The sequence below is a fragment of the Dasypus novemcinctus genome, chromosome 12 (assembly GCF_030445035.2).
Source record: "Dasypus novemcinctus isolate mDasNov1 chromosome 12, mDasNov1.1.hap2, whole genome shotgun sequence".
NCBI lineage: Eukaryota > Metazoa > Chordata > Mammalia > Cingulata > Dasypodidae > Dasypus > Dasypus novemcinctus.
Window position 1 is genome coordinate 1,173,220 of NC_080684.1, and position 23,590 is coordinate 1,196,809.

The window sequence follows — 23,590 nt, forward strand, 5'->3', positions numbered from 1 at the left end:
GTGCTTAGAACTCAATGAATATTTTCTTTAATTATTTTTTATCTTTAATGACACTTTAGATTACATAAATGCTACATAATGTATAAGAGATTCCATATGCCCACTCCCTCTCCCTCCCACATCAACAGTGGTCATTAGTGTACTATCCTACCTGCAGTTGCAGACACTCTGTGTTCCTTGGGATCTGTGTTGTCTATCAGCATCTCCTTGTCAGCTGCTCTGGGTGAATCCAATGTACTGTAGAGTAGGTGCTACTTCTCCACTGAAATTCAGGGCTAACTGGCACACAGATGGACCAAACTCTAAGTCTCTGGGACACACATCCATCAAGTATAATGTCAAATATAGCCTCAAACAAAAGTGGCAGAAGAGCCATGTGTATGAATATACAAATGAGTCCAACTCTATTACACTGGTATCATAAACTCTAAAGTAAAGCCCACTGACATAGTGCTGAATTCCTGAGCCGTCTGTCTTATAATAGTTTCTGGATGTCTCTAGAACCTTCAGAAACCCTACTATTTGAGGGTCTGTTTACTATGGCAGTCAATGAGATACTGCTGAGACTTGCATAAGCATAACCTCTGGAATGACCTCCTGACTCACTTTGAAATCTCTTAGCCATAGAAACTCATTTATATTAACCATTTCCCTCTTTTGGTCAAAGTCTTTTTCCATCTGCATTGCTAGCATAGCTAGTTGGTGCCTGGTAACAATCCATAAGTGCCACGGAGTCTCATCCTCAGGAGTCATGTCCCATGGTGGGGGAAAGTAGTGCATTTATATGCTATTTGTCTTAGAGAGAGGTCACATTTGAGCAACAAGGAGGTTTTCAGGAGGTAACTCTTAGGCAATTTATAATACTTGGCTAAGTTTCAATTTCACAAGTAAAGGTTCATAAGTACAATCATCAAGATCAAAGGCCTGGCATAATGTTGTCTTCCTTCACTAGGCACTGCCCTTGCACTCGGGGGATTCTTGCTGTCCTATTTGAGAATGTAGCAGGACTCCCCAGGATGGGAATTAAGTATTCTTTGGTTATCATGTGGCTCTCTACCCACTGAGACAATGCCTCATGAGCACTTGAACATATTCATATGCCTTAAAGGCATATTCCTGGTGAACCCCTTCCCATGCATGCCCCCAACACTGACACCCCACACCAGTGATCCTTCCCTACCACTGTTGTGGCCCTCTTGTGATCCTCTCCAAGCATAAAGCTAACAAAATAGCCAAACAACATTAATAAGAAAATGAAAAAAATAACAAAGTACCAAAAATAAATTTGTAGTAGTAAAAATTTTTATCTTTTATCTGTTGCATGTACATGACATCTTCTTGCATATACTCCCCCAGTGTTTTATTTGAAGAGGCCTGTATCTGTTATTGCTGTAACATGCTGAATAATTCTAATGCCCTGAAAATGCCCAGTTCATCTATTATATTCGTCCCTTCCTCTCCTCTGAGAACCCATAGTAACCACTAAGTTTCAATTTTGTAAAATAAGATTCTTTTTTCTTGAGGGATTCTTGTTCCTTTAATTGAGACTATATCAGGACTACTCAGGATGGGAGTTTGATGTTTTCTTGTTTATTTTGTAAACACCCACTGATACAGCACAGTATGACAAGATGAATGTTACATATTACATAGAATCCTGCCCCATGTGTGCTCAGTCCCATAAACCTACCACATCCAACACCCTACACCGGTAACTCTTCACTGCCATATTTGTCAAAAGAACATTTCCAACATTGTAGTTTTAACCACAAGTCTGCAAATCCCAAGGGTTCACCTGCTCCTTCCCCCAAAACTTCTCCCAGTTCCATGGATAGTCCAGCCCAACCTCCCTACACTACATCCCCTCAAGGCAGCACCACTGAATCCAGTCATATCACTGCACCATTGTCACACAGCCACTGCACAATTACAACCATCCATCTTATTGTAGATTTTGCCCATATGAGCATCAGCTCACCAGTATCTACTCTCTTCCTGTCTCCTGTAAACCTTTATCCAGGCTCTAGTTCTGTGAGTCTGCTCAATTTGTCTAATTCCTATCAGTGAGGTCATGTAATATTTGTCCTTCAGGGACTGGCTTCCTTCACTCAACGTAAGGCCTTCAAGATCCATCCATGTTATCACATGTGTTTATACTCCATGCATTCTTATAGCTATGTAAGATTCTATTACATGCATATACTACAGTTTGCTTATCCATAATTCTGTTGATGGACATTCCTTCTTACAGCTGAGTAATATTCCGTTATGCATATATATCATAATTTTTTTAATCTATTCATCTGTTGGTGGACATTTGGGTTTCTTCCAACTTTTGGCAACAGTGAATAATGCCACTATGAACATTGGTGTGCATGTATCAGTTCATGTCTCTACTTTCAGTACCTCTGGATACATACCCAGATGTGGGTTTGCTGGATCACATGGCAAATTTATATTTAGTTTTCTGAGAAATCACCAAAGTGTCCTCCACAATGGCTATATAATTCTACATTCCTATCAGCAGCAGATAAGTGTTCCCTTTCCTCCACATCCTCTTGAACATTTGTAGTCCTTTGCATTTTAATAGCTACCAGTCTAATGGGTATAAGAAGGAATCTCACTGTAGTTTAGATTTTCATTTCCCTAATAGCTAGTGATTTTCAGCATCTTTTCATGTGTTTTTTCTTTTCTTTAAAAATGTTACATTCAAAAAATATAATATTCCCGTATACCTCCTACCCCTCCCCCATCTCACTCCCCCCACATCAACAACCTCTGTCATCATTGTGGAACATTCATTGCATTTGGTGAATACATTTTGGAGCACTGCTGCACCACATGGATAATGGTTTACATTGTACTTTGCACCCTCCCCCAGTCCACCCAGTGGCCATGGCAGGACATACAATGTCCAGCATCTGTCCCTGCAGTACCACCCAAGGCAACTCCAAGTCCTGAAAATGCCCCCATATCATATTTCTTCTTCCCTCTACCTACCCTTAGCAGCTACCATGGCCATTTTCTCTACATCAATGCTACAATTTCTTCCATTACTAATCACAATAGTTCCATAGTAGATATCAGTAAATCCACTCTAATCTACACTCTAATCCTCCATCCTTTGGACACTAGGATGGTTATGTCCTCTCCACCTCTAAATCAAGAGGGGGCTTAGATTCCACATGGATGATGGATACAATTCTCCTGCTTGCCATTGTGGCACTTGTGGCTCCCTGGTGTGGTGGTTGACCTGCTTCACCTCCCTGTTAGCTGGCCGGGGTAAGGCCAATAAACCAAAGGGTAGCAGTTGCAAGTCTGCTGAGGCTCAGGGCCTGAGTATACACCAACCTGAGAGCCAACCACAGGTCTGGTAAAAATGATGGAAGAGGCATTGTATTTCTTCTTTGGAAAAGTGTCTATTCAAATAACTTGCCAATTTTAAAATGGGTTTTTTGTCTTTTCAATTTCAAGATCTACAATTTCTTTATATATGCTGGATATTAGTTACCTATTGGATAAATGGTCATGTTGTATAATTCTTTTGATCTGTTGTTGAGTACAATTAGCAAGTATTTTGCTGAGTATTTTAGCCTCCAGATTCATTAGAAATTGGCCTATAGCTTTCTTTTCTTGTGGAATCTTTGTGTGACTTTGGTATTAGGGTGATGTTGGCAGTGTAGAATGAGTTAGGCAATGTTCCTTCCACTTCTATTTTTTCAAAAAGTTTAAGCAAAATTGGTGTTAGTTCTTTCTGGAATGTTTGGTAGAATTCACTTATGAAGCCATCTGATCCTGGACTCTTAGTTTTGAGGTTTTTGATGACTGAGTCAATCTTGTTAATTGTGATTGATCTTTTTAAGTCATCAATTTCTTCTTTCATCTGTCAGGCTGCCTGTATGTTTTTAGAAAATTCCCCATTTCATCTAAGTTATCTATCTTGCTGGCATACAATTTTTTACACTGTCCTCTTATGATACTCTATTTCTGTGGGGTCAGTGGTGATATTCCTTTCCCTGTTTCTTATTTTATGTAGTTGCATAATCTCCCTTTTTCCTTTGTTAGTGCAGTTAAGAGTTTGTAATCATTTTATTACTCTTCTGAAAGAACCAGTTTTTGGTTTTGTTAATTTTTTCTACATTTTCTTAAATTTTCAATTTCATTTAGTTCTGCTCTAATGTTTCTTATTTCCTTTTTTCTAATTGTGTCAGATTAGTTTATTGTTCTTTTTCCTATTCCTCCAGTTGTGTTGTTAGATCTTTGATTTTAGCTCTTTCTTCTTTTTGAATATAGGCATTTAGGGCTATAAATTTCCCTCTCAACTCTGCTTTGGCTGTATACCATAGGTTTTGATAGGTTGTGTTGTCATTTTCATTCATGTCAAGGTAGTTTCTGATTTCTTTTGAAATTTCCTTCTCAACCCACTGATTATCTAAGAGTATGTTCTTTAACATCTATATATTTGTGCCTAATCTTTTTCTCTGCCCATTACTGATTTCCAGCTTCATTCCATGTGATCAGAGAAATTACTTTGAATAATTTTAATCTTTCTGAATTTATTGAGTTGTTCTGTGGTCCAACATGTGTTCTACCCTGGAGAATGATCCATGTGTGCCTAAGAATAATGTATATCCTGCTGTGTTGGGATGTAATGATGTGGTTATGTATATTAGGTCTAGATCCTCTAACATATTATCCAAAATCTGTGCTTCTTTATTGATCCCCTCTTAAGATGATCTGTCTAGTGGTGATAATGGTGTACTAAAGCCCCCACTATAATTGTAGAGGTGTGTATTTCTCCACTTAGATTTTCCAATGTTTGCCTAATGTGTTTTGAAGCACACTGCATGAGTGCATAAATATTTATGTTTTTCTTCTTGATAAATTACCCTTTTATTAATATATAGTACCCTTCTTTGTCTCTTAAAATAGTTTTTCATTTAAACTTAATTCTATCTGATATTAGTATAGCTAACCCCACCCTTTTTTGGTTATTGCTTTCTTGTAAAATTCTTTTGTAACTATTCACTTACATCCTCCTGTATGCATGGTCTGTGGTGAGTTTCTGGTGGATAGAATATAGATTGGTCAAATTTCCTTATTCATTCTGTTGATCTATGTCTCTTTGGTCAAAAATTCCTTATCCATTCTGTTGATCTATGTCTCTTGATTGGAGAGTTTAATACATTAACATTCATTGTTATTTCTCTCAAAGCATTACTTACATTAACCGTATCTTCTTTTGGTTCATATATGATATATGTTGCTTTTACTTCTCTTTTTATCTTTTCAGTTATTCTTATCAATAATCTTCAATTCTACAATCTTCTCCAATCTGTTCTCTCCTGTTTTTCCTGTCAATCTGCAGAACTCCTTTTATTATTTCATTTTTAAGTATATTTTTATTTATTTTGAAAAGATACTTAGACTACAAAAAATATTACATTAAAAATAAGGGATTCCCATATACACCACTCTCCACAACTCCCACTTTTCCCCTCATTAACAACTTCTTTCATTAGTGTGTTACATTCATTGCAATTGATGAACACATTTTGGAGCATTCCCACTAAGCATGGATTGTATATTACATTGTAGTTTATGCTCTCTCCCACTCAATTCTGTAGGTTATAACAGGACATACAATGGCCAGTATCTGTCATTGCAGTGTCATTCAGGATGATTCCAAGTCTAGAAAATGCCCCATATTATACCTCTTTTTCCCTCTCCCTGACTTCAGCACCTCCAGTGGCCACTGTCTCTACATCAATGATATAATTTTTTCCATTGCTAGAATCACAATAAGGTTATAGTAGAACACCAATGAGTTCACTCTAGTCCATATTCTATTCCTGATTCCTTAGAATTCTGGGAGGGTGATACCCACTCCATGTCTAATTGAAAGGAGACTTCAATCCTGTATGGCTGATGGATGGGACTCTCTTGCTTACAGTTGTAGACACTTTCAGTTCCTTGGTATGATGTTTGTCCATCCTCACCTCCTTGTTAGTTGACCTGTAGAGTAGGTAATGCAACTCCATGAAATCTCAGGGACTAGCTGGCACATGAATAGCCCAGAAATTCAGGCCTCTTGGATGTACACCTACCAACTCCAGCACCGACTATAGGTTCAGATAAAAGGGACAGAAGAGGCATATGTAGAGAAGTCATATGTGAGTCCACTCAGGAACACAAACTCCAAAGTAGGGCCCACTGGCAAGGCACCAAAATCTGGAGCTGTCTGCCATAACTGTAGGAACTGTGTGTCTCCGGAGCCCTCAGAAGCCCCACTCTTTGGGATAGTATCTACTTTGCTATGTTATCCTGCTGAGATGTACATAAACTTTACCTCTAGAACTCCTAACTCTCTTTGAAGTCTCAGCCATATAAAGTCATTTGTCTTTACCTATGTCCTCTTTTATTCAAGGTCTTTTTCCAGTTGCATCACCAGATGGTGCTTGGTAGGAATCCCTCAGTACCTGGGTGACTCATTCTCAGGAATGATAGTCCAAACTGGGATGAAGGTGATGCTTTTATCTGCTGAGTTTGGCTTAGAAAGAGGCTACTTTTGAGCAATATGGAGATTCTCAGTGGGTAATTCTTAGGCACCTTACAACACTAGACTAAGTTGCAAATTCAAGATCAAAAGGCTCATAGTATAGTTATCAATATCAAGGGCCCAACAATGGACTGTTATTCTTCACTAGTCATTGCCCCATACTTGGGGGATTGTTGCTGTTCCTTTAGGGAATGTGGCAAAGCTCCCCAAGATGGAAACTGAATATTCTTTCAGTTGTTGTGTGACTCTCTACCCACTGTGGCAATGCCCCATGAACATTATTATTTCTTGAAAGGCAGATTTCTTGTTGAAAAAAATCACTTAATTTTTATTTATCTGTGAATATTTTGAACTCTCCCTCATTTTTTGAAAAACCACTTTGCTGGATACAGAATTCCTGGCTGGGAGTGTTGTTGTTGTTGTTGTTTTTATCACCTTAACTATCTCATACCACTGCCTTCTTGCTCTCTTGCGATTTGTTTTCACAAGGGAAATCACTATTTAATCTTATCAAGCATCCCTAGTATATGATAGAACTCTTTTCTCTTGCTGATTTCATGATTCTCTTTGTCTTGAGCATTGGACAATTTAAGTGTATGCCTTGGAGTAGGCCTGTTAGGATTTATGCTGTTTAGGATACTCTGTGTTTCCTGGGCATGTATGTTCACGTCCCTTAAAAGTTTTGGATATTTCCAACCATTATTCCCTAAAACACTCCTTTTGTCCCCATTCCTTTATCTTCTCCCTCTGGGATGCCTATAATGCATATGATTGTTCATTTCATGTTGTCGTTCAAATCCCTATGTCACTGCTGGAATTTTGCTATCTTTTTATCTGTCTGTTTTACTGTCTGATTTCAGATGTACTGTCTTTGACATTGCTGCTTCTTTCCTCTGCCTCTTCAAATCTGCTCTCATGTGCTTCTATGCTATTTTTCATTTCTTGCATTTTGCCATTCATCACCATCATCTGTTACCTTTTTATGTAGGTTTATAATTTCTTCAGTATGTTCCCCCAGTGTGTTCTTAATATTCTTTATCTCTTCCTTTACTTCATTAAGTTAGTTTATGATATTTGTTTGGACCTCCCTGATTAGTTGTCCCATGTTCTGCATCTCCTCTTCTTTTTTGGTTTGTTTATTAGTCTGGGTCATGTCTTCCTGTTTCTTAGTATGGCTTGTAATTTTTGTTGGTGTCTAGGCATCTGTTTATCTTGATAGCTTATTAGTTTGGTTAGTTTCTCTTTCTACTCTAGGGTTTTATTTTTGTGTATATGGTATGGTTCCTTTTTGAAACTTTTTTTTTTTATAATATTCATCATTTTATTTTCTTTTTTTAAGCTGTATTTTTTATCCCAATTCTATTCTTTTTTTTTTTAAGATTTATTTATTTCTGTCTCTTTCACCCCTGTCCCCACCCCCCAGTTGTCTGCTTTCTGTGTCCATTCGCTGTTGTGTTCTTCCTTATCACTGGCCTGGGGAATCTGTGTTTCTTTTTGTTGCGTCATCTTGTTGTGTCAGCTCTCCATGTGTGCAGTGCCATTCTTGGGCAGGCTGCACTTTCTTTCACGCTGGGCAGCTCTCCTTATGGGGCGCTCTCCTTGTGCGTGGGGCTCCCTTATGCGGGGACACCCAGTGTGGCACGGCACACCTTGTGCGCTTCCGCACTGCGCATGGGCCAGATCCACATGGGTCAAGGAGGCCTGTGGTTTGAACCACGGACCTCGCATGTGGTAGGTAGATGCCCTATCCATTGGGCCAAGTCCGCTTCCCTCCTTTTTGAAACTTGATTCCTCTTATTCTGTAACCTGCAGTTGTCTGTGTTCCCTTAGAAAATATTAAGAACAGAGAAAAAGATAGAGATAAAAAGAGAAAAACAGTAATAGGAATAACAATTTTTAAAATTAGAAGAGGAAGTGTAAAAGATCTAAGAAAATAAAATAATAGAGTAAAACCATTAAAATACAAAGGAAGAAGAATAAAAAAGGTACAATAGAAAAAATGAAACAAAAAGAAAAAATAGAATGGATTAAAAGTTTGGAAAGCTGAGAAGAGAGGAAAAGAAAGAAAAATAGAAAGAAAAATAAAAATTGAAGGCCAAACAAAAAGAGATGGAATGAAAGAAAAGCAACAAGAAGACAGAAATTAGAAAAATGAAGGAAAGAAAAGAAGTAAAGTAGGTAGAAAAAATAAGTAAAAGAAAAATAGGAAACAAAAAAGGAGAAAGACAAACAAGAAATAAAACAAAACAACCCAGCAAAAGAATCCCTCCCCTTAGGTTCCTAAGGAGCTTCTCAGGCTGCCAGACCTATTCAAAAAAATCACCCTACAACCTGCCCTTCACAGGAGATGTACATGGTTTTGAGAATAAAATAAAGAAATAGAAAGAAGTGAAAAATAAGGAATCAATTAAAAAAACAAAAAATAACAGATCCAAGATCATTTTTCTTTGGTTTCTTTATCTTTCTTCACTCCTTCTGGATGATGCATATCAATTTTGTATTCTATAGCTCCCCAAATCAACTCCCCTGGGTAAGGTTTTTTCCCTTTCTCAGTTGTTTTTAGTGGGAGAGTTGAGCTCTGGGTAGCTACTTTGACACCATCTTCCCAGAAGTCCCTCTATCTTCAAAGAATACCTTTTGAATGGATAAATACTTGACTGTGGTGAAATAAGTATTCTGCCCTATGAGCTATGCTAAGGTTCCAGAATGCAGTAGTAAATACATTGCATATATCCTTTTCCATAGAGAATTTAGATCATTCTGGTGGAATTTATGTTTATTGGATTATTTTTTAACACAATATTCAATCAACTGTGGGAACTAGATTTCTCTTCATTTAGAATATAGATGATTCTGCAGTCTCACTTTGTACTAGTCCACGGGTAGTAAAAACCAGTGGTCCTCATTGAAATTGGCAAAATGTCAGGAGTTACCATTTCTGTTGAAATATTAACAATGATTTGATCTCTAGGGTTTGTTGCATTGCTCAGTGCTTATCTTATTTTTTGGTTACCTGCCACATACATAATGATCATGCTCTGTTGCTACCACAACTCAAAATCAAGGCAACATTTTTCACATAACAGGATATCAAGTCTGCAAATCAGATGTACTTCCCCAGTTGGAACAAGAAGAAGTGCTGAGAGAAGGCATAGGATTTCTTCTGTACCAGAATTCAGGTGAGCTTTAAGAACCTATGCATCATAAGAGGGACCTCATGATGTAGTATGTGCTTGTATATATTAACTTCACAATTTCTTATGTGAGTTATGATTTCTTAAGTTTTGTTGGCATGAGATGATTTCTAAAATATAGCTGAAGATATAGGGAAATTTTACTCAAAGATGTTTATTCTGCATACTTTTTCAAGTTTTATTCAAGTGTCATGTTATTGGGAAATTCGTATTCATTTGTTATAACAATTAAACTTCCATATATTGTTCCTTGTCCTGGTCCTATTTTTGGAATATGTTTCCTTCTTTCTTACCTCTGTGACATCCCAACTTCATTTTTTCCTTATGTTCCATGCCTGCAAATCTTTTCTGATTGTAATGCCCTGTAATATTTTCTTATCCCTAGAGTATTCATTAATTTGATAGTCTTTCCCAGCTAATTGTTGGAAACATACTAAAAGGGATACCTGGAACTTCACAAAATTTTAAGCATTAGCTACTCTAATAATTTTTCTGTTTTTTGTTCAACTACTACAGGGTGGAAATGTGCCTTTAAAACATGGAAAATGATAGAAATGATATTCAAACAACCTATCTTTAGGAAAGACAGTTCAAAAATCATGTCATTGGTAAGCTTAATTTTGTGAACCATAGTATTCCAAATAGATACCCATGGACAGAATAAATTAGAAATTCAGTAAAGTCATGAAATTGCAATTGCTGTTAGGAATAAGTGCTAATCCAGCAGACATCTGTGATAGTATGAATTTAGGTGGAAATTAACCCAAACAGAAGCACTAACCTGAGCTCATATAAAAATTGAATTGCATAAATATATATAATCTCTGAAACTTTATAGAGCTCAAAATTGATCAGCCACCTATGCAAATAGATATTTATAATAGAGACAATTTATATGTACTGAGTAGAATAATATGTATATGAAATGAACATGATAATTATTTTAATTGGAGGCTACCAATAGTGGATTCATCTAGATTTCATATGTAGAGAAATGAAGATATTCATGTATATGGACATGTTTTTACAGTTTCTCATCTTATTTCCCACAGCAGAGATCTCACACCCAAAAGAATTCCTTTGAATGTAATTATCTGCAAGAAGATTCCTCTCACACATCCACAGTGAACCAACATGCATTAATTCACATGACAAAGAAATCCTATTTCAGGAAACCAGTTGAAATAGTCCTCAGAGACCATTCATCTTTTAATCAGCATAAGCATATTTACCCTAGATGTAAATCATATGAATGTTACCAAAGTGCTAAAAACAGTATGCAATGCTCTGATCTCAGACCCTACAATGAAACTCCCATTGGAGAGAAAACCCATGAATGTCACATCTGTGGGAAAGCATTCAGTCAATATTATCTGAAAGTACATGAGAGAACTCACACTGGAGAGAAACCCCATGAATGTCACCTATGTGAGAAAACTTTTAGTCAACTTTCCAATCTTCAACGACATGTGAGAACTCACACTGGGGAGAAACCCTATGAATGCCATCTTTGTGGGAAAACCTTTGCTTCATCCTCTTCCCTTAAATACCATGAGAGATGTCACACTGGAGAAAAACCCCATGAATGTCATCTATGTGGGAAAGCCTTTATTCAGTCCTCTTCCCTAAAAGAACATGAGAGAAATCACAAAGGAGAGAAACCCCATGAATGTCATCTATGTGGGAAAGTTTTCAGTCGACATTCTCATCTTCAACAACATGAGAGAACTCACACTGGAGAGAAACCCCATGAATGCCATCTCTGTGGGAAAGCCTTCACTAGATCATCTTCCCTTAAACAACATGAGAGAAACCACAAAGGAGAAAAACCATATGAATGCCATCTATGTGGGAAAGCCTTCAGGCAATATTCTTATCTTAAAGAGCATGTTAGAACTCACACTGGAGAAAATCCCTATGAATGCCATATTTGTGGAAAAGTCTTCTTTCATTGCTCTTCTTTTAAAAAACATGAGAGGGCCCACACTGGAGAGAAACCTCATGAATGTCACTTATGTGGAAAAGCATTCATTCAATATTCTTATCTTAAAGAACATGAGAGATCTCACACTGGAGAGAAACCCCACGAATGTCATCTTTGTGGTAAAGCTTTTAGCCGACATTTCAATCTTCAACAACATGAGAGAACTCACAGTGGAAATAAACCCTATAAATGCCATCTTTGTGGGAAAACCTTCACTAGATCCTTTTCACTTAAATCCCATGAGAAATGTCACACTGAGGGGAAAAAATCATGAATGTCATGTTTGTGGGTGTATTGGTCAACCAAAGGGGTGCTGATGCAAAATACCAGAAATTAGTTGGTTTTTATAAAGGGTATTTATTTGGGGTAGGAGCTTACAGATACCAGGCCATAAAGCATGTTACTTCCCTCACCAATGTCTATTTGGAGCAAGATGGCTGCCAACATCTGTGAGGGTTCAGGCTTCCTGGGTTCCTATGTTTGTGGGGCTTGCTTTTCTCTGGGTTCAAAGTTCCTTTCTTCCTGGGGCTCCAGCTTAAGTCTTCAGCACCAAACTCCAACCTTAAAAGCCCAACATCAGAAACCCCCAACTCTGTTCTTTGCCATGAGTTTTATCTGTGAGTCCCCACCCCTAATCATAACTCAATCATGCCCAGATACATATCATATTACAAGTATAATCCAGTATCTGTTTTTGGAATACATAACCAAATCAAACTGCTACAGTGGGAAAGCCTTCATTCAATCCTCTTCCCTAAAGCAATGAGAGAACTCACACTAGAGAGACCCTGGTTGTATCATATTTGTGGGAAATGCTTCTTTCATTTCTCTTCTGCTAAGAAACATAAGATAACTTACAATGGAGAGAAATTATATGAATGTCACCAATGTGGGAAGGCATTCAGTAATTATTCTAATCTTAGATAACAGTGAAATCACACTGGAATGAAACTCCATGAATGTCATCTATGCTGGAAAGCTTTGATTTGGCATTCCTATAGTCAAAAACAGGAGAGAACTCACACTGGAGAGAATCACTATGAATACCACTTATGTGGGAAAGCATTCAGTCAATATTCTTATCTTAAGAGATCTCACACTGGAGAGAAACCCCATGAATGTTGTCTATATGGGGAAATTTTCACTTGTAATTCTGCCCTGTAGCAATATGAGAGTATTCATGTTGGAGAGAAACCACATCATATGTGTGGGAAACCTTAATTTTTCTATCCTTAAATAACATATTACTAAAACTGGAGAGAATCCCTATGAATGTCAACAATTTGAGAGAGCCATCAGTCAATAGTCTGATTTCATATGTAACAACACACACTAAATTTAAGGATATGAAAGAGACTTAAGACATAGATTTAACCTTTAAGCATATCACAGAAGTCACATAGTAAAGAAAGATTATGCTTTTGATCTGTTCAGAAGTTCCTGTAGCTATCTGTACTACTTCAGATAACTAAGGATATTCATATTGGCAAGAATCCAAATACACATCATCTATATAGCAAAGCCTTTAGTAGATAGATGATATACTACAACTGAGAACTATAATGGAATTGGAGAGGCCTCATCTACCATTCTAACTTGTAAGCTAATCAGATAAATCACATATGAGGCATACTAGTATTCAATGTGGGATTGCCTTAATTCCCAATTTATCCTTTAAATTAAATGATTGAACTCCACAAGAGTGAACACTAGGTCTGTAATCACTGTGCACTATCACCAGACAAACACAAGTCTTGGTGTGCTAAAGAAAACTCAGTTTAAGATTAACTGCAAAAAAACATGAAATTAAAGGGAGAAATCTTTACTAGGAGGTTGAAAATCCTTCAGGCATTTCCCAAAAAAATTCATTGTGAAGAATGTATTCAATGAAAAATCATGGGAAATCTTTTATTGAGCGATTGGGGAGATTCTGTGCATCAGTAATAATGCTTCTGTGAGGGATATTGTTAGAGAGGTTTGGACAAATGAATGGGTATCTGGTAACTGATTTTATGGATATCAACATTGGAAACATAGTCAGGGATAGGAGAATGTATGAAGTCTGTGATTTTGGAGTCTTTCCCACATAAATGAATATATTATTCTCATTGCCTTTCCTGGGTCAGTAATTAAATACCTGAAGGGGAGGAACAGATATGATCACTTTGTCTCTAATCTTAGTGGAAACAATGCTTAATCTCTGTTACCAGAAATTTTATCAGAGTGTGTGAGAATCATGCACACAGTAGTTGACTGTACAGAGCAGAAATACAGATCATTCCCACTGCCCATTACTAATTTCCCAGTAGGACATATCCAGGCAAAATGCAATGCAATAATCATCTTGTTAGTAATCAAATATCTAATAGATAAAATTTCTTCTAAGTCCACAGGCAATGCCATTATAATGGTCATTATTTGGAAGTCCTGTACTTGAAATTATCTATTAAAAAATTAAGATCCTGAGCATGCAAATATAGAAAACTTACAGCTACAATTTTTAAAACAAGGCAATTTTATTGGTACATATTAGTAAAGCATACAATTAGTAAAGCATACAATTGGTACATATTAGTAAAGCATACATATTAGTAAAGCATACAAAGTTTACAGTCAGTGGTATTTGGAATAACCACATATTTTTGTATTCATCACTTCAGTCATTAATAGAGCATTTTTATTATTTCAATATTAATAATAAAAACAGACAAAAAATTCATCCGCTCTCAATATCTCTATGCTCCCCCTCTATATAGCTGCTCTTTCTGGCTATTCTTGTATATTTATTTATTATATAGTAGTTTTATAGAGAAACATTTGTATACCATACCATCTATGCTAGCTGTATAATCAGTAGGTTTAGTATAATCACAATGTTGTAACTTCATTACTAAAGAGTTTTAGAACAATTTCATTACTCAAAAAGGAAACTCCACACCCCTTTGTAGTCACCTCACAATCCTAACTTCCCACACTTATGTAACTACTATGTAACATAATTTCCTAACTTATGTAACTACTAATCTAATTTCATCTTTATAAATTGAGTTATACTTTCATATTAAATCAAACAATTTTGAGTCTATTTTTGTATATCTTGTGAGATAAAGGTCTACCTATTTTTTACTCATGGTGGTCCAGTTTCTCCAGCACTTTCTGTTAAAGAGACAATTCTTTCCAGATTAAGAGGTCTTTTCTACCTTTTAAATAATTGGTTGGCCAGAAATGTGAGGGTTGAATTCTGAGTTCTCAATTCTGTGCCATTGTTCTGTATGTCTGTTGTTATGATAGTGCCAGGATCTTTTATTTATTTATTTTATTTTTATTAAATTGTCTTTTTTTAAAGATACATAGATAACAAGAAATTATATTAAAAAATATGAGGTTCCCACATACCCCACACTCCATCCCATCCCACTCCTCCCATATCAACAACTTCTTTCATCGTCATGGAACAGTCATTGCATTTGGTGAATACATATTGGAATACTGCTGCACCACATGGATTATAGTTTGCATTGTAGTTAACACTCTCACCCAGTCCATTCAGTGGGTTATGGTAGGATATATAATGTCCATTGTCTGTCCCTGCAATATCATTTATGACAATTCTAAGTCCAAAAAATGCCCCAACATCTCATCTCTTCTTCCCTTTCCCTGCTTTAGCAAGTACCATGGCCACTTTCTCCAGATCAATGCTACAGTTTCTTCCATTACTGATCACAGTAGTTATATTTTAGAATGTGAGTAAGCTCGTTCATATTTTTTTCCTCCATCTGGTGGACCCAGGGTTGGTGATGTCCCTACACCTCTATATAGAGAGGGGGCTTAAATCCCACATGGTTGATGGATGTGATTCTTCTGCTTGGAGTTGTAGGTACTCTTGGTTCCCTGGTGTGGTGGCTGACCATCTTCACCTCCCTCTTCTCTGACCTGTGCAAGTCCAACAAACCAGAAAGGAGAAGCTGCAACTCTGCTGAGGTGCCAGGCACAGGTGGAACATGGCCAGTCCAGAGATTGAGGTCTCCTGGGTGTACACCAACCCCAGTGACCACAGGTTTAGTTAAAGTGACAGAAGAGGCATGTGTAGAAAGTTCACATCTGAGTCCAACTCCATCACACTCAGGAACACAAATTCCAGTAGGGCCCACTACCAAGGCACTGAGGTCCAGAGCCAACTGCCAGGATTGTAAAACCTGTGTGTCTCTGTAGCCCTAAAGAGCACAAGTACCTGAGGTTGTATCTACTTTGGCTGTCTCTGGGCTCTTGCTGAGGTGTGCATAAGCGCAAAACCCCTGATGATCTCCTGATTATTTTTGGAAACTCAACCATATAAACTCATATGTCTTTACCATTTACCCTTTTTTTTTTTTCTTTTTTTTATTGACTTTGTAATAATATTACATTAAAAATATATATGTGAGGTCCCATTCAACCCCACCCCCCCACCCCACCTCTTCCCCCCCCCAGCAACACTCGTTCCCATCATCATGACACATCCATTGGATTTGGTAAGTACATCTTTGGGCACCTCTGCACCTCATAGTCAATGGTCCACATCATGGCCCATACTCTCCCCCATTCCATCCAGTGGACCCTGTGAGGATTTACAGTGTCCGGTGATTGCCTCTGAAGCACCATCCAGGGAAGCTCCATGTCCCAAAGACGCCTCCACCTCTCATCTCTTCCTGCCTTTCCCCATACCCATCAGCCACCATGTCCACTTTTCCCAATCCAATGCCACCTCTTCTATGTGGACATTGGATTGGTTGTGTCCATTGCACCTCTATGTCAAGAGGAGGCTCAGATTCCACATGGATGCTGGATGCAATCCTCCCACTTTCAGTTATAATCACTCTAGGCTCCATGGTGTGGTGGTTGTCCTTCTTCAACTCCATCTTAGCTGAGTGTGGTAAGTCCAATAAATCAGATTGTAGGTGCTGGAGTCTGTTGAGGCTCAGGACCTGGCTATCACATTGTCAGTCCAGAGATTCAAATCCCCTAAATATATCTTAAACCCCAACATTAACTGCACCTCCAGCACATTAGCATGAAAGTCTTATGAAGGGAGATCCCATCTGAGTCCAGATTCATCACACATAAACACCATTTCCAAAGAGGGGCCATCTGCCCTGGTAGTTAACCCCATCGGCCATGACCATAACTCCCGTGGGTCTCTTTAGCCCTCAAAGGAACCAATATCTGGGGGTTGTATCTGCTTTATCTGTCTCTCTGACTCTGCTCAGTTGTGCATAAGGGCAATCCTTCTGCCAGCCTCCAGACTCTTTTTTAGAAACTCGTAGCCATATAAACTCATTTCTCCTTCCCTTTCCCCCTTACTTTAGGTCAAACAGCATTTTAAAGTCATGTTATTTTATGTAGACAGGGATATTCTGCTGATCCGCATTGAACCTTCCGTATAAGGTCATTTTCCAGTTGCATCATCAGTTGGTAGTTGATAGTGGTCCCTCGGTGCCAGGGAGGCTCATCCCTGGGTGTCATGTCCCACACTGGGGGGAAGGTATTGCATTTACATGCTCAGTTTGGCTTCGAGACTAGCCACATTTGAGTAACATGAAGGCTGACAGGAGGAAATTCCCAGGCACAATGTTGCTCTAGGCCTTGTTCTTATTTTAGGCTTATCAGCTCACAAGCATAGTCATTAGCATCAGGGGCTCACTGTTGAACCCTCACTCCCTCCTGGTCCCCGCCCCTGCACCTGGAAGACTGTCGCTGCTCCCCTAGGGACCAAGACAGAGCACCACTGGCCAGGAACCCAGTACCCCCCCTGCTGTGGTTTTTAATTGTTGCCACTATGAGTATATCCAAACATTACCATGCACCCTGGACATATGTTCTGTACAGCTCCCTGTCAGCCATATATCACCTGTCATTGGCATCCCATACCAGTATCCCTCCATTGCCATTGTTGAAACACTCTGTGATCCAGAACTCCCCGAAATTTGAAGCCCAATATAATGTCAGGGTCCCTTACTAGGGAATGGCATATAGCGATGGGTTTAAAGGTTAGATAAAGAACATGTGTTGACTTGGAAAAAATTCTACATCCTATCTTTTTCTTTTTTTTTTTTTTTCCCCTAATTATTCAGCTTCTCTTCACAGGAGCCCTAGACCACAGCAATGCATATATATAATATACAGCACTCCCATACATCCACCACAAAACCTTTTCCCTTCCACAGCGATACTCTTACACCCTATTCACATCATATTTACTTAACGTGATGTACAGAGTCTGAGACAATAGCTTTCTAACAAGGTGACATCTGTGCTTACATTATGGTGCATACTTTAGGATACACAGTTTTTTACATTCTTAGTTATCCTATGTTTTACATTATGGTTTACATTATCAGTCTGTCATCTCCTATATGTTATGGTGTAATATTACATGTTTTATATCCATCCTTGTGTACTCTCAAGAAACTCCTCTCTTACCCCCATTTACCTTGGTTCCACACATTTAACGTCCATTTTCCCTTCCACCTTGGTGCCCACAGTGACAGCCAACCTCCGTTTCCTGAGGAGCCACTTCCAGAGATAGATGGAATAGTGTTCAGGGCCTAACTTGCTCAACTGCCCCAATGCCCTGGGAGCCACCCTTTCTCTCGAGGGATACAGTTCCCTCTATTGGATGGCATTAGTCCTCCCCAGGACCATTTACCCTTTTGATTCAAGGTCATTTTCTACATGCATCACCAGTTAGTGGTTGGTAGTAATCCCTTGGCACCAGGGAGGCTCCTCCCTAGGAGTCATGTCACAGAGAGGGGGGAAGGTAATGCATTTATATTCAGAGTTTGGCTTAGAGAGTGGCCACATTTGAGCAACATGGAGGCTCTCAGGAGGTAACTCTTAGGCATTCTGCATCTCTACTTCAAAGCCTAGCTCAAATTTCAGGCACACAGGCTTATAAACATAGTCATCAGTATTAAGAGCTCATCATTGGACCATCCTTCTTCACTAGTTTTTGCCCTTGCACATGGGGAATTGTTGCTGTTCCATTGGGGAATGCAACAGAGCTCCCCTGGGTAGGAACTCAGTACTCCCTCAGTTATCATATGTAGCTGTAACTACTATGAAAATACCTAACATATATCCGAACTTTTTATGTACCCTATATACATGCCCTGGAGAACTCCCTCCCAGTCATGTGTCCCCCATCAATAACACCCCACCAGCATTTCTTCCCTGCCATAGTTGAAACCCCATCTTCCAAAACTTCTTCAAAAATGAAGCTGAATATATTGCCAAATTCAATAAAAGGAAAATGAAATAATACAGGTTTTAAGATTAGAAAGAGAATACATACTAATTTAGAAAAACTAAAATAAAGTAAAAATAAATTGGGGTATTAAAAAATGAAAAATATCATAAAACTTTGTTTTTGACATTTTGTCTTTCATCACTGTATTAGGTGCTGCCGTGTATGTATAGTGGCAAGGCAATATCTTTTCTTTCTTCCTTTGTGTCTACATCCTTTCTGTTTTCCTCTAATTTTTACTTTTGTCATCAAAAAAGTTTTAGATCACAGCAAAGTAAACATATACAATATAGGGGACTCCCATATACCCAACATCAAACCCTTTTCCCCCTTCCCCAGTAATGATCCTTTTACATGTTCATGTTAAATTTGTTGCAACTGATGTACAGATATTAAAACATACCTATCAAAAATGGTTCCATTTTGGTTTAATTATGGCTTATATATTAAACTTTAATTTTCTAAATTTTATATTACTATATGTTTTACATTATGATTTACATTTTAGCCTATAGACTTTCATACATTTTTGTGTAATTTAACATGTCCTTTATCCATCATTGCAAGATCCTGTGGAACACTCCCATTGCCCTCCAGAAACCCTTCTTCAATCTATTCTATCCTCTCCCCCTCCCGTCAGGACCTACAGTGACAATCTTCACTATTTGAAGGACCAGATTCACAAATATTTGCAACAATGCTGACTGTCCTCACCCACTGGGAGCCACCAATTCTCTATTTGAGAACATCAGGCCTCCCAAGGATGTGGGTACAACTTGCCACTCATTGTATGGGTCTCCTCCCAATGTTATAACACACTATGACAAGAGGAGCACTCACAGTCCCAAGAAGCCTTTCCCTGTTCCAGATGCCCCCCCCCTTAAGCACCTTAAACAGGCAATCTTGTCTTGTTATATTTTCTAAAGAGTTTTCTCCATATTATAGTTTCAACCACATACACGACAATCTCCCACCTGCAACAGTTCCTCCCAAGCCTCCCCCCAATTTCTTGGGCCATCTGATACATCCTCCCAACCCTAGCTCACCTCAAGCCCATAAAGCTGCACCCAAAAATATCCCTATGCCCCCATGTTATCCCTTCCCTGTAAAAATACTTACCTCCATTTTATCATAGACCCAGGTAGGCATCAGCTCACAACATTCCTCTGCCCCAAATTTCCTGTAAGCCTATATCATCCTGTCTCCAGCTGAGACAGCTTGGTTTGCTGATTTTATATCAGAGAGGTCATGTGGTATTTATCCTTCAATGCCTGGCTTGATTCACTCAACATAAGGTCCACAAAATTCATCCATGTTATCCCATGTGCTTGTACTGTATTCCTTTCTATAGCTAAGTAGTATTCCATTGTATGTATATACCACTTTTTTTTTTTAATCCATTCATCTGTTATGAGCATTTGGGATGATTCCAACTTTTGGCAATAGTGAATAATGCTGCTATGAACATAGGTGTGCATATATGTATGTTTGTGTCATTCATTTCTTCTGGGTATATACCCAGCAGTGGAATTGCTGGGTCATATAGCAAATCTGTAGCTAGTTTTTTGAGAAACTGCTAAACTTTCTTCCAGAATGACTGAAGACCTCTGCATTCCCACCTGCAGTGAGTGTTCCCATTCCTCCAAATCCTCTCCAACACTTGTATTCCTCTGTTGTTTTGATAGCAGCCAGTTTTATGGGAGTAGGTTGGTATCTCATTGTAGTTTTGATTTGCATTTCCCTAATAGCTAGTGATATTGAGCCTTTTTTCATGTGCTTTTTAGCCATTTGTATTTTTCTTTGGAGAAGCATCTGTTCAAATCTCTTGCCCATTTTTTGAATGGGTTGTTTATCATTTTATTTTTGAGATATAGGAGTTCTTTATATATGCAGGTTATTAGTCTCCTATCAGATATATGGTTACCAAATATTTTCTCCCATTGAGTAGGCTGTCTTTTCATTTAAGGTGCAAAAGGCTTTAATTTTGAGAAGGTCCCATTTATCTATTTGTTCTTTACTGCTCATGTTTTGGATGTGAAGTCCATGAAGCCATTTCCTAATACAAGTTCCTGTATATGAATTTGTACATTTTTTCTAAGGTCTTTATAGTCTTGGCTCTTATATTTGGATCTTTGATCCATCTTGAGTTGATTTTTGTATAAGGCGTGAGATGGTAATCCTCTTTCATTCTTTTGCATATGGATATCCAATTCTCCAGGCACGGTTTGTTGAAGAGGCCATTCCTTCCCAGTTGAGTGGGCTTGGTGGCCATGTCTAATATCAGATGACTGTATATATGAGGATCTATATGAGAACCCTCAATTCAGTTCCATTGTTCAGTATGTGCATCCTTGTGCCAATACCATGCCATTTTCATGACTGTAGCTTTGTAGCATGTTTTGAAGTCAGGTAATGGGACTCCTCCAATTTCATTTTTCTTTCTCAATGTCTTTGGTTATTCAGGTCCTCTTTCCTTTCCAAATACATTTCATAGTTTTTCTAGTTCATTTAAAAATGCTGTGTTGATTTTTATTGGGATTGTATTGAATCTCTAGATCAGTTTGGGTAGGATAGACATCTTAATGATGTTTAGTCTTCCTATCCACGAACAGGGAATATTCTTCTGTATATTTAAGTCTTCTTTGATTCCTTTAACAGAGTTGTGTTGTTTTCTGTGTATAATTCTTTAACATCTTTAGTTAAATTTGTTGCTAGGTATTTGATTTTTTTATTTACTATTGTAAATGGTATTTGTTTCTTGATTTCCTCCTCAGATTGGTCATTATTGGTGTACAGATATGCTACTGATTTTTGCACATTGATCTTATAATCTGCAACTTTACTGAACTCATTTGTAAGTTCTATAAGCTTTGTTATAGACTTCTCAGGGTTTTCTATATATAGGATCGTGTCATCTGCAAATAGTGAAATTCTTACTTCTTCCTTTCCAATTTGGATGCCTTTTATATCTGTTTCTTCCCTCAGTGCTCAAGGAAGTACTTCTAACACAATGTTAAAAATGTGATTGTGGGCATCCTTGTCTTGTTCCTGATCTTAGAGGGAAGGATTTTAGTATTTCACCATTGTAATTGATGTTAGCTGTGGGTTTTTCATATATACCCTTTATCATGTTCAGAAAGTTTCCTTCTGTTCCCATCTTTTGCAATGTTTTTATCAAGAAAGTGTGCCTTGTTTTGTCAAATGCTTTTTCTACATCTATAGATAAGATCATGTGACTTTTTCCCTTCGATCTGTTTATGTCGTGTTTTATGTTAATTGATTTTCTTATGTTGAAACTTCCTTGCGTACCAGGAATGAGGCCCACTTGGTCATGGTGTATAATTAATTTAATGTGTTGTTGAATATTATTAGCAAGTATTTTGTTGTAGATTTTCATATCTAGGTTCATTAGAGAGACTGGTCTCTACTTTTCCTTTCTTGTGGTATGTTTGTTTGGCCTTGGTATTAGGGTAATATTGGCATCATAGAATTAAGTTAGGCAATGTTCCTTCTATTTCAGTTTCTTAGAAGTGTTTAAGCAAAATTGGTGTTAGTTCTTTCCAGAATGTTTGGTGGAATTCATCTGTGAAGCCATTTGGCCCAGTGCTTTTCTTATTTGGGATGTTTTGAATGACGGATTCTATCTCTTTACTTGTGATTGGTTTGTTGAGATCATCAATTTCTTCTTTCATCCATGTAGGCTGCTAATGTGTTTCAAGGAATTTGTTCATTTCCTCTAAATTGTCTTGATTGGAATATAGTTTTTCAAGAATACTCTTATGTTAGTCTATTTTGTGGAGTCAGTGGTGATATTCCCTTTCTCAAATCTTATTTTGTGTATTTGCATCTCCTCTCTTTTTTTCTTTGTTAGTCTAGATAAGTGTTTGTCTATTTTATTGATCTTTTCAGAGAACCAGGTCTTTGTTTTGTTTTTCTAGTGCTTTCTTATATTCTATTTCATTTAGTTCTGCTCTGATCTTTGTTCTTCCTTTTTTCTTCTTCCTTTGGGGTTAGTTGGTAGTTTTGTTTTTTTTTACTACTTCCTCCAAGTGTGCACTTAGTTTTTCAATTATAGTATACAATAACCAAAGTGTGCAGTTCTTCAATTTTAGTAAACAATAACCAAAAAAGGACAGGAGCAGCTATACTAATATCAGAAAAAATGGACTTTAAATACAAAACTGTTGTAAGAGACAAAAAAGGACACTACATATTAGGAAAACTGGCAGTCTTTCAAGAAGAAATAACAATCATAAACACTTATGCACCTAACAAAGGTGCCTCAGAATATGTAAGGCAAACACTGGAAAAAAATAAGTGGAGAAATAGATGCTCCTACTATTATACTGGAGGAGTTTAATACACCATTATCACCATTAGACAGAACATCTCAACAAAAAATCAATAAAGAGACAAAGATATTAAATAATATATTAAAGAATCTCAACCTAATAGACATATAAAGATCAATATACACAAATAAAACAGGATATACATTCTTCTCAAGTACACATGGATCATTCTCCAAGATAGATCACATGCTAAGTCACAGAGAAAAGTCTCAATGAATT

The 23,590-nt window shown here is 37.7% G+C and overlaps 1 protein-coding gene across 2 annotated transcripts in view; it reads left to right on the forward strand.

Moving 5' to 3' along the window:
- LOC101414174 (zinc finger protein 596-like) overlaps positions 1-14,822 on the forward strand; it is a 65,133-nt gene extending 50,311 nt beyond the window's left edge. For both annotated transcript variants that reach the window (XM_058307727.1, XM_058307726.1), the window contains exons 6-8: positions 9,646-9,738; positions 10,270-10,361; positions 10,806-14,822. In XM_058307727.1, coding sequence (XP_058163710.1) covers positions 9,646-9,738; positions 10,270-10,361; positions 10,806-12,011 — 1,391 coding nt within the window. In that variant the 3' untranslated portion in view covers positions 12,012-14,822. The remainder of the gene's footprint in view (positions 1-9,645; positions 9,739-10,269; positions 10,362-10,805) is intronic.
- Positions 14,823-23,590: the final 8,768 nt, after the last annotated feature.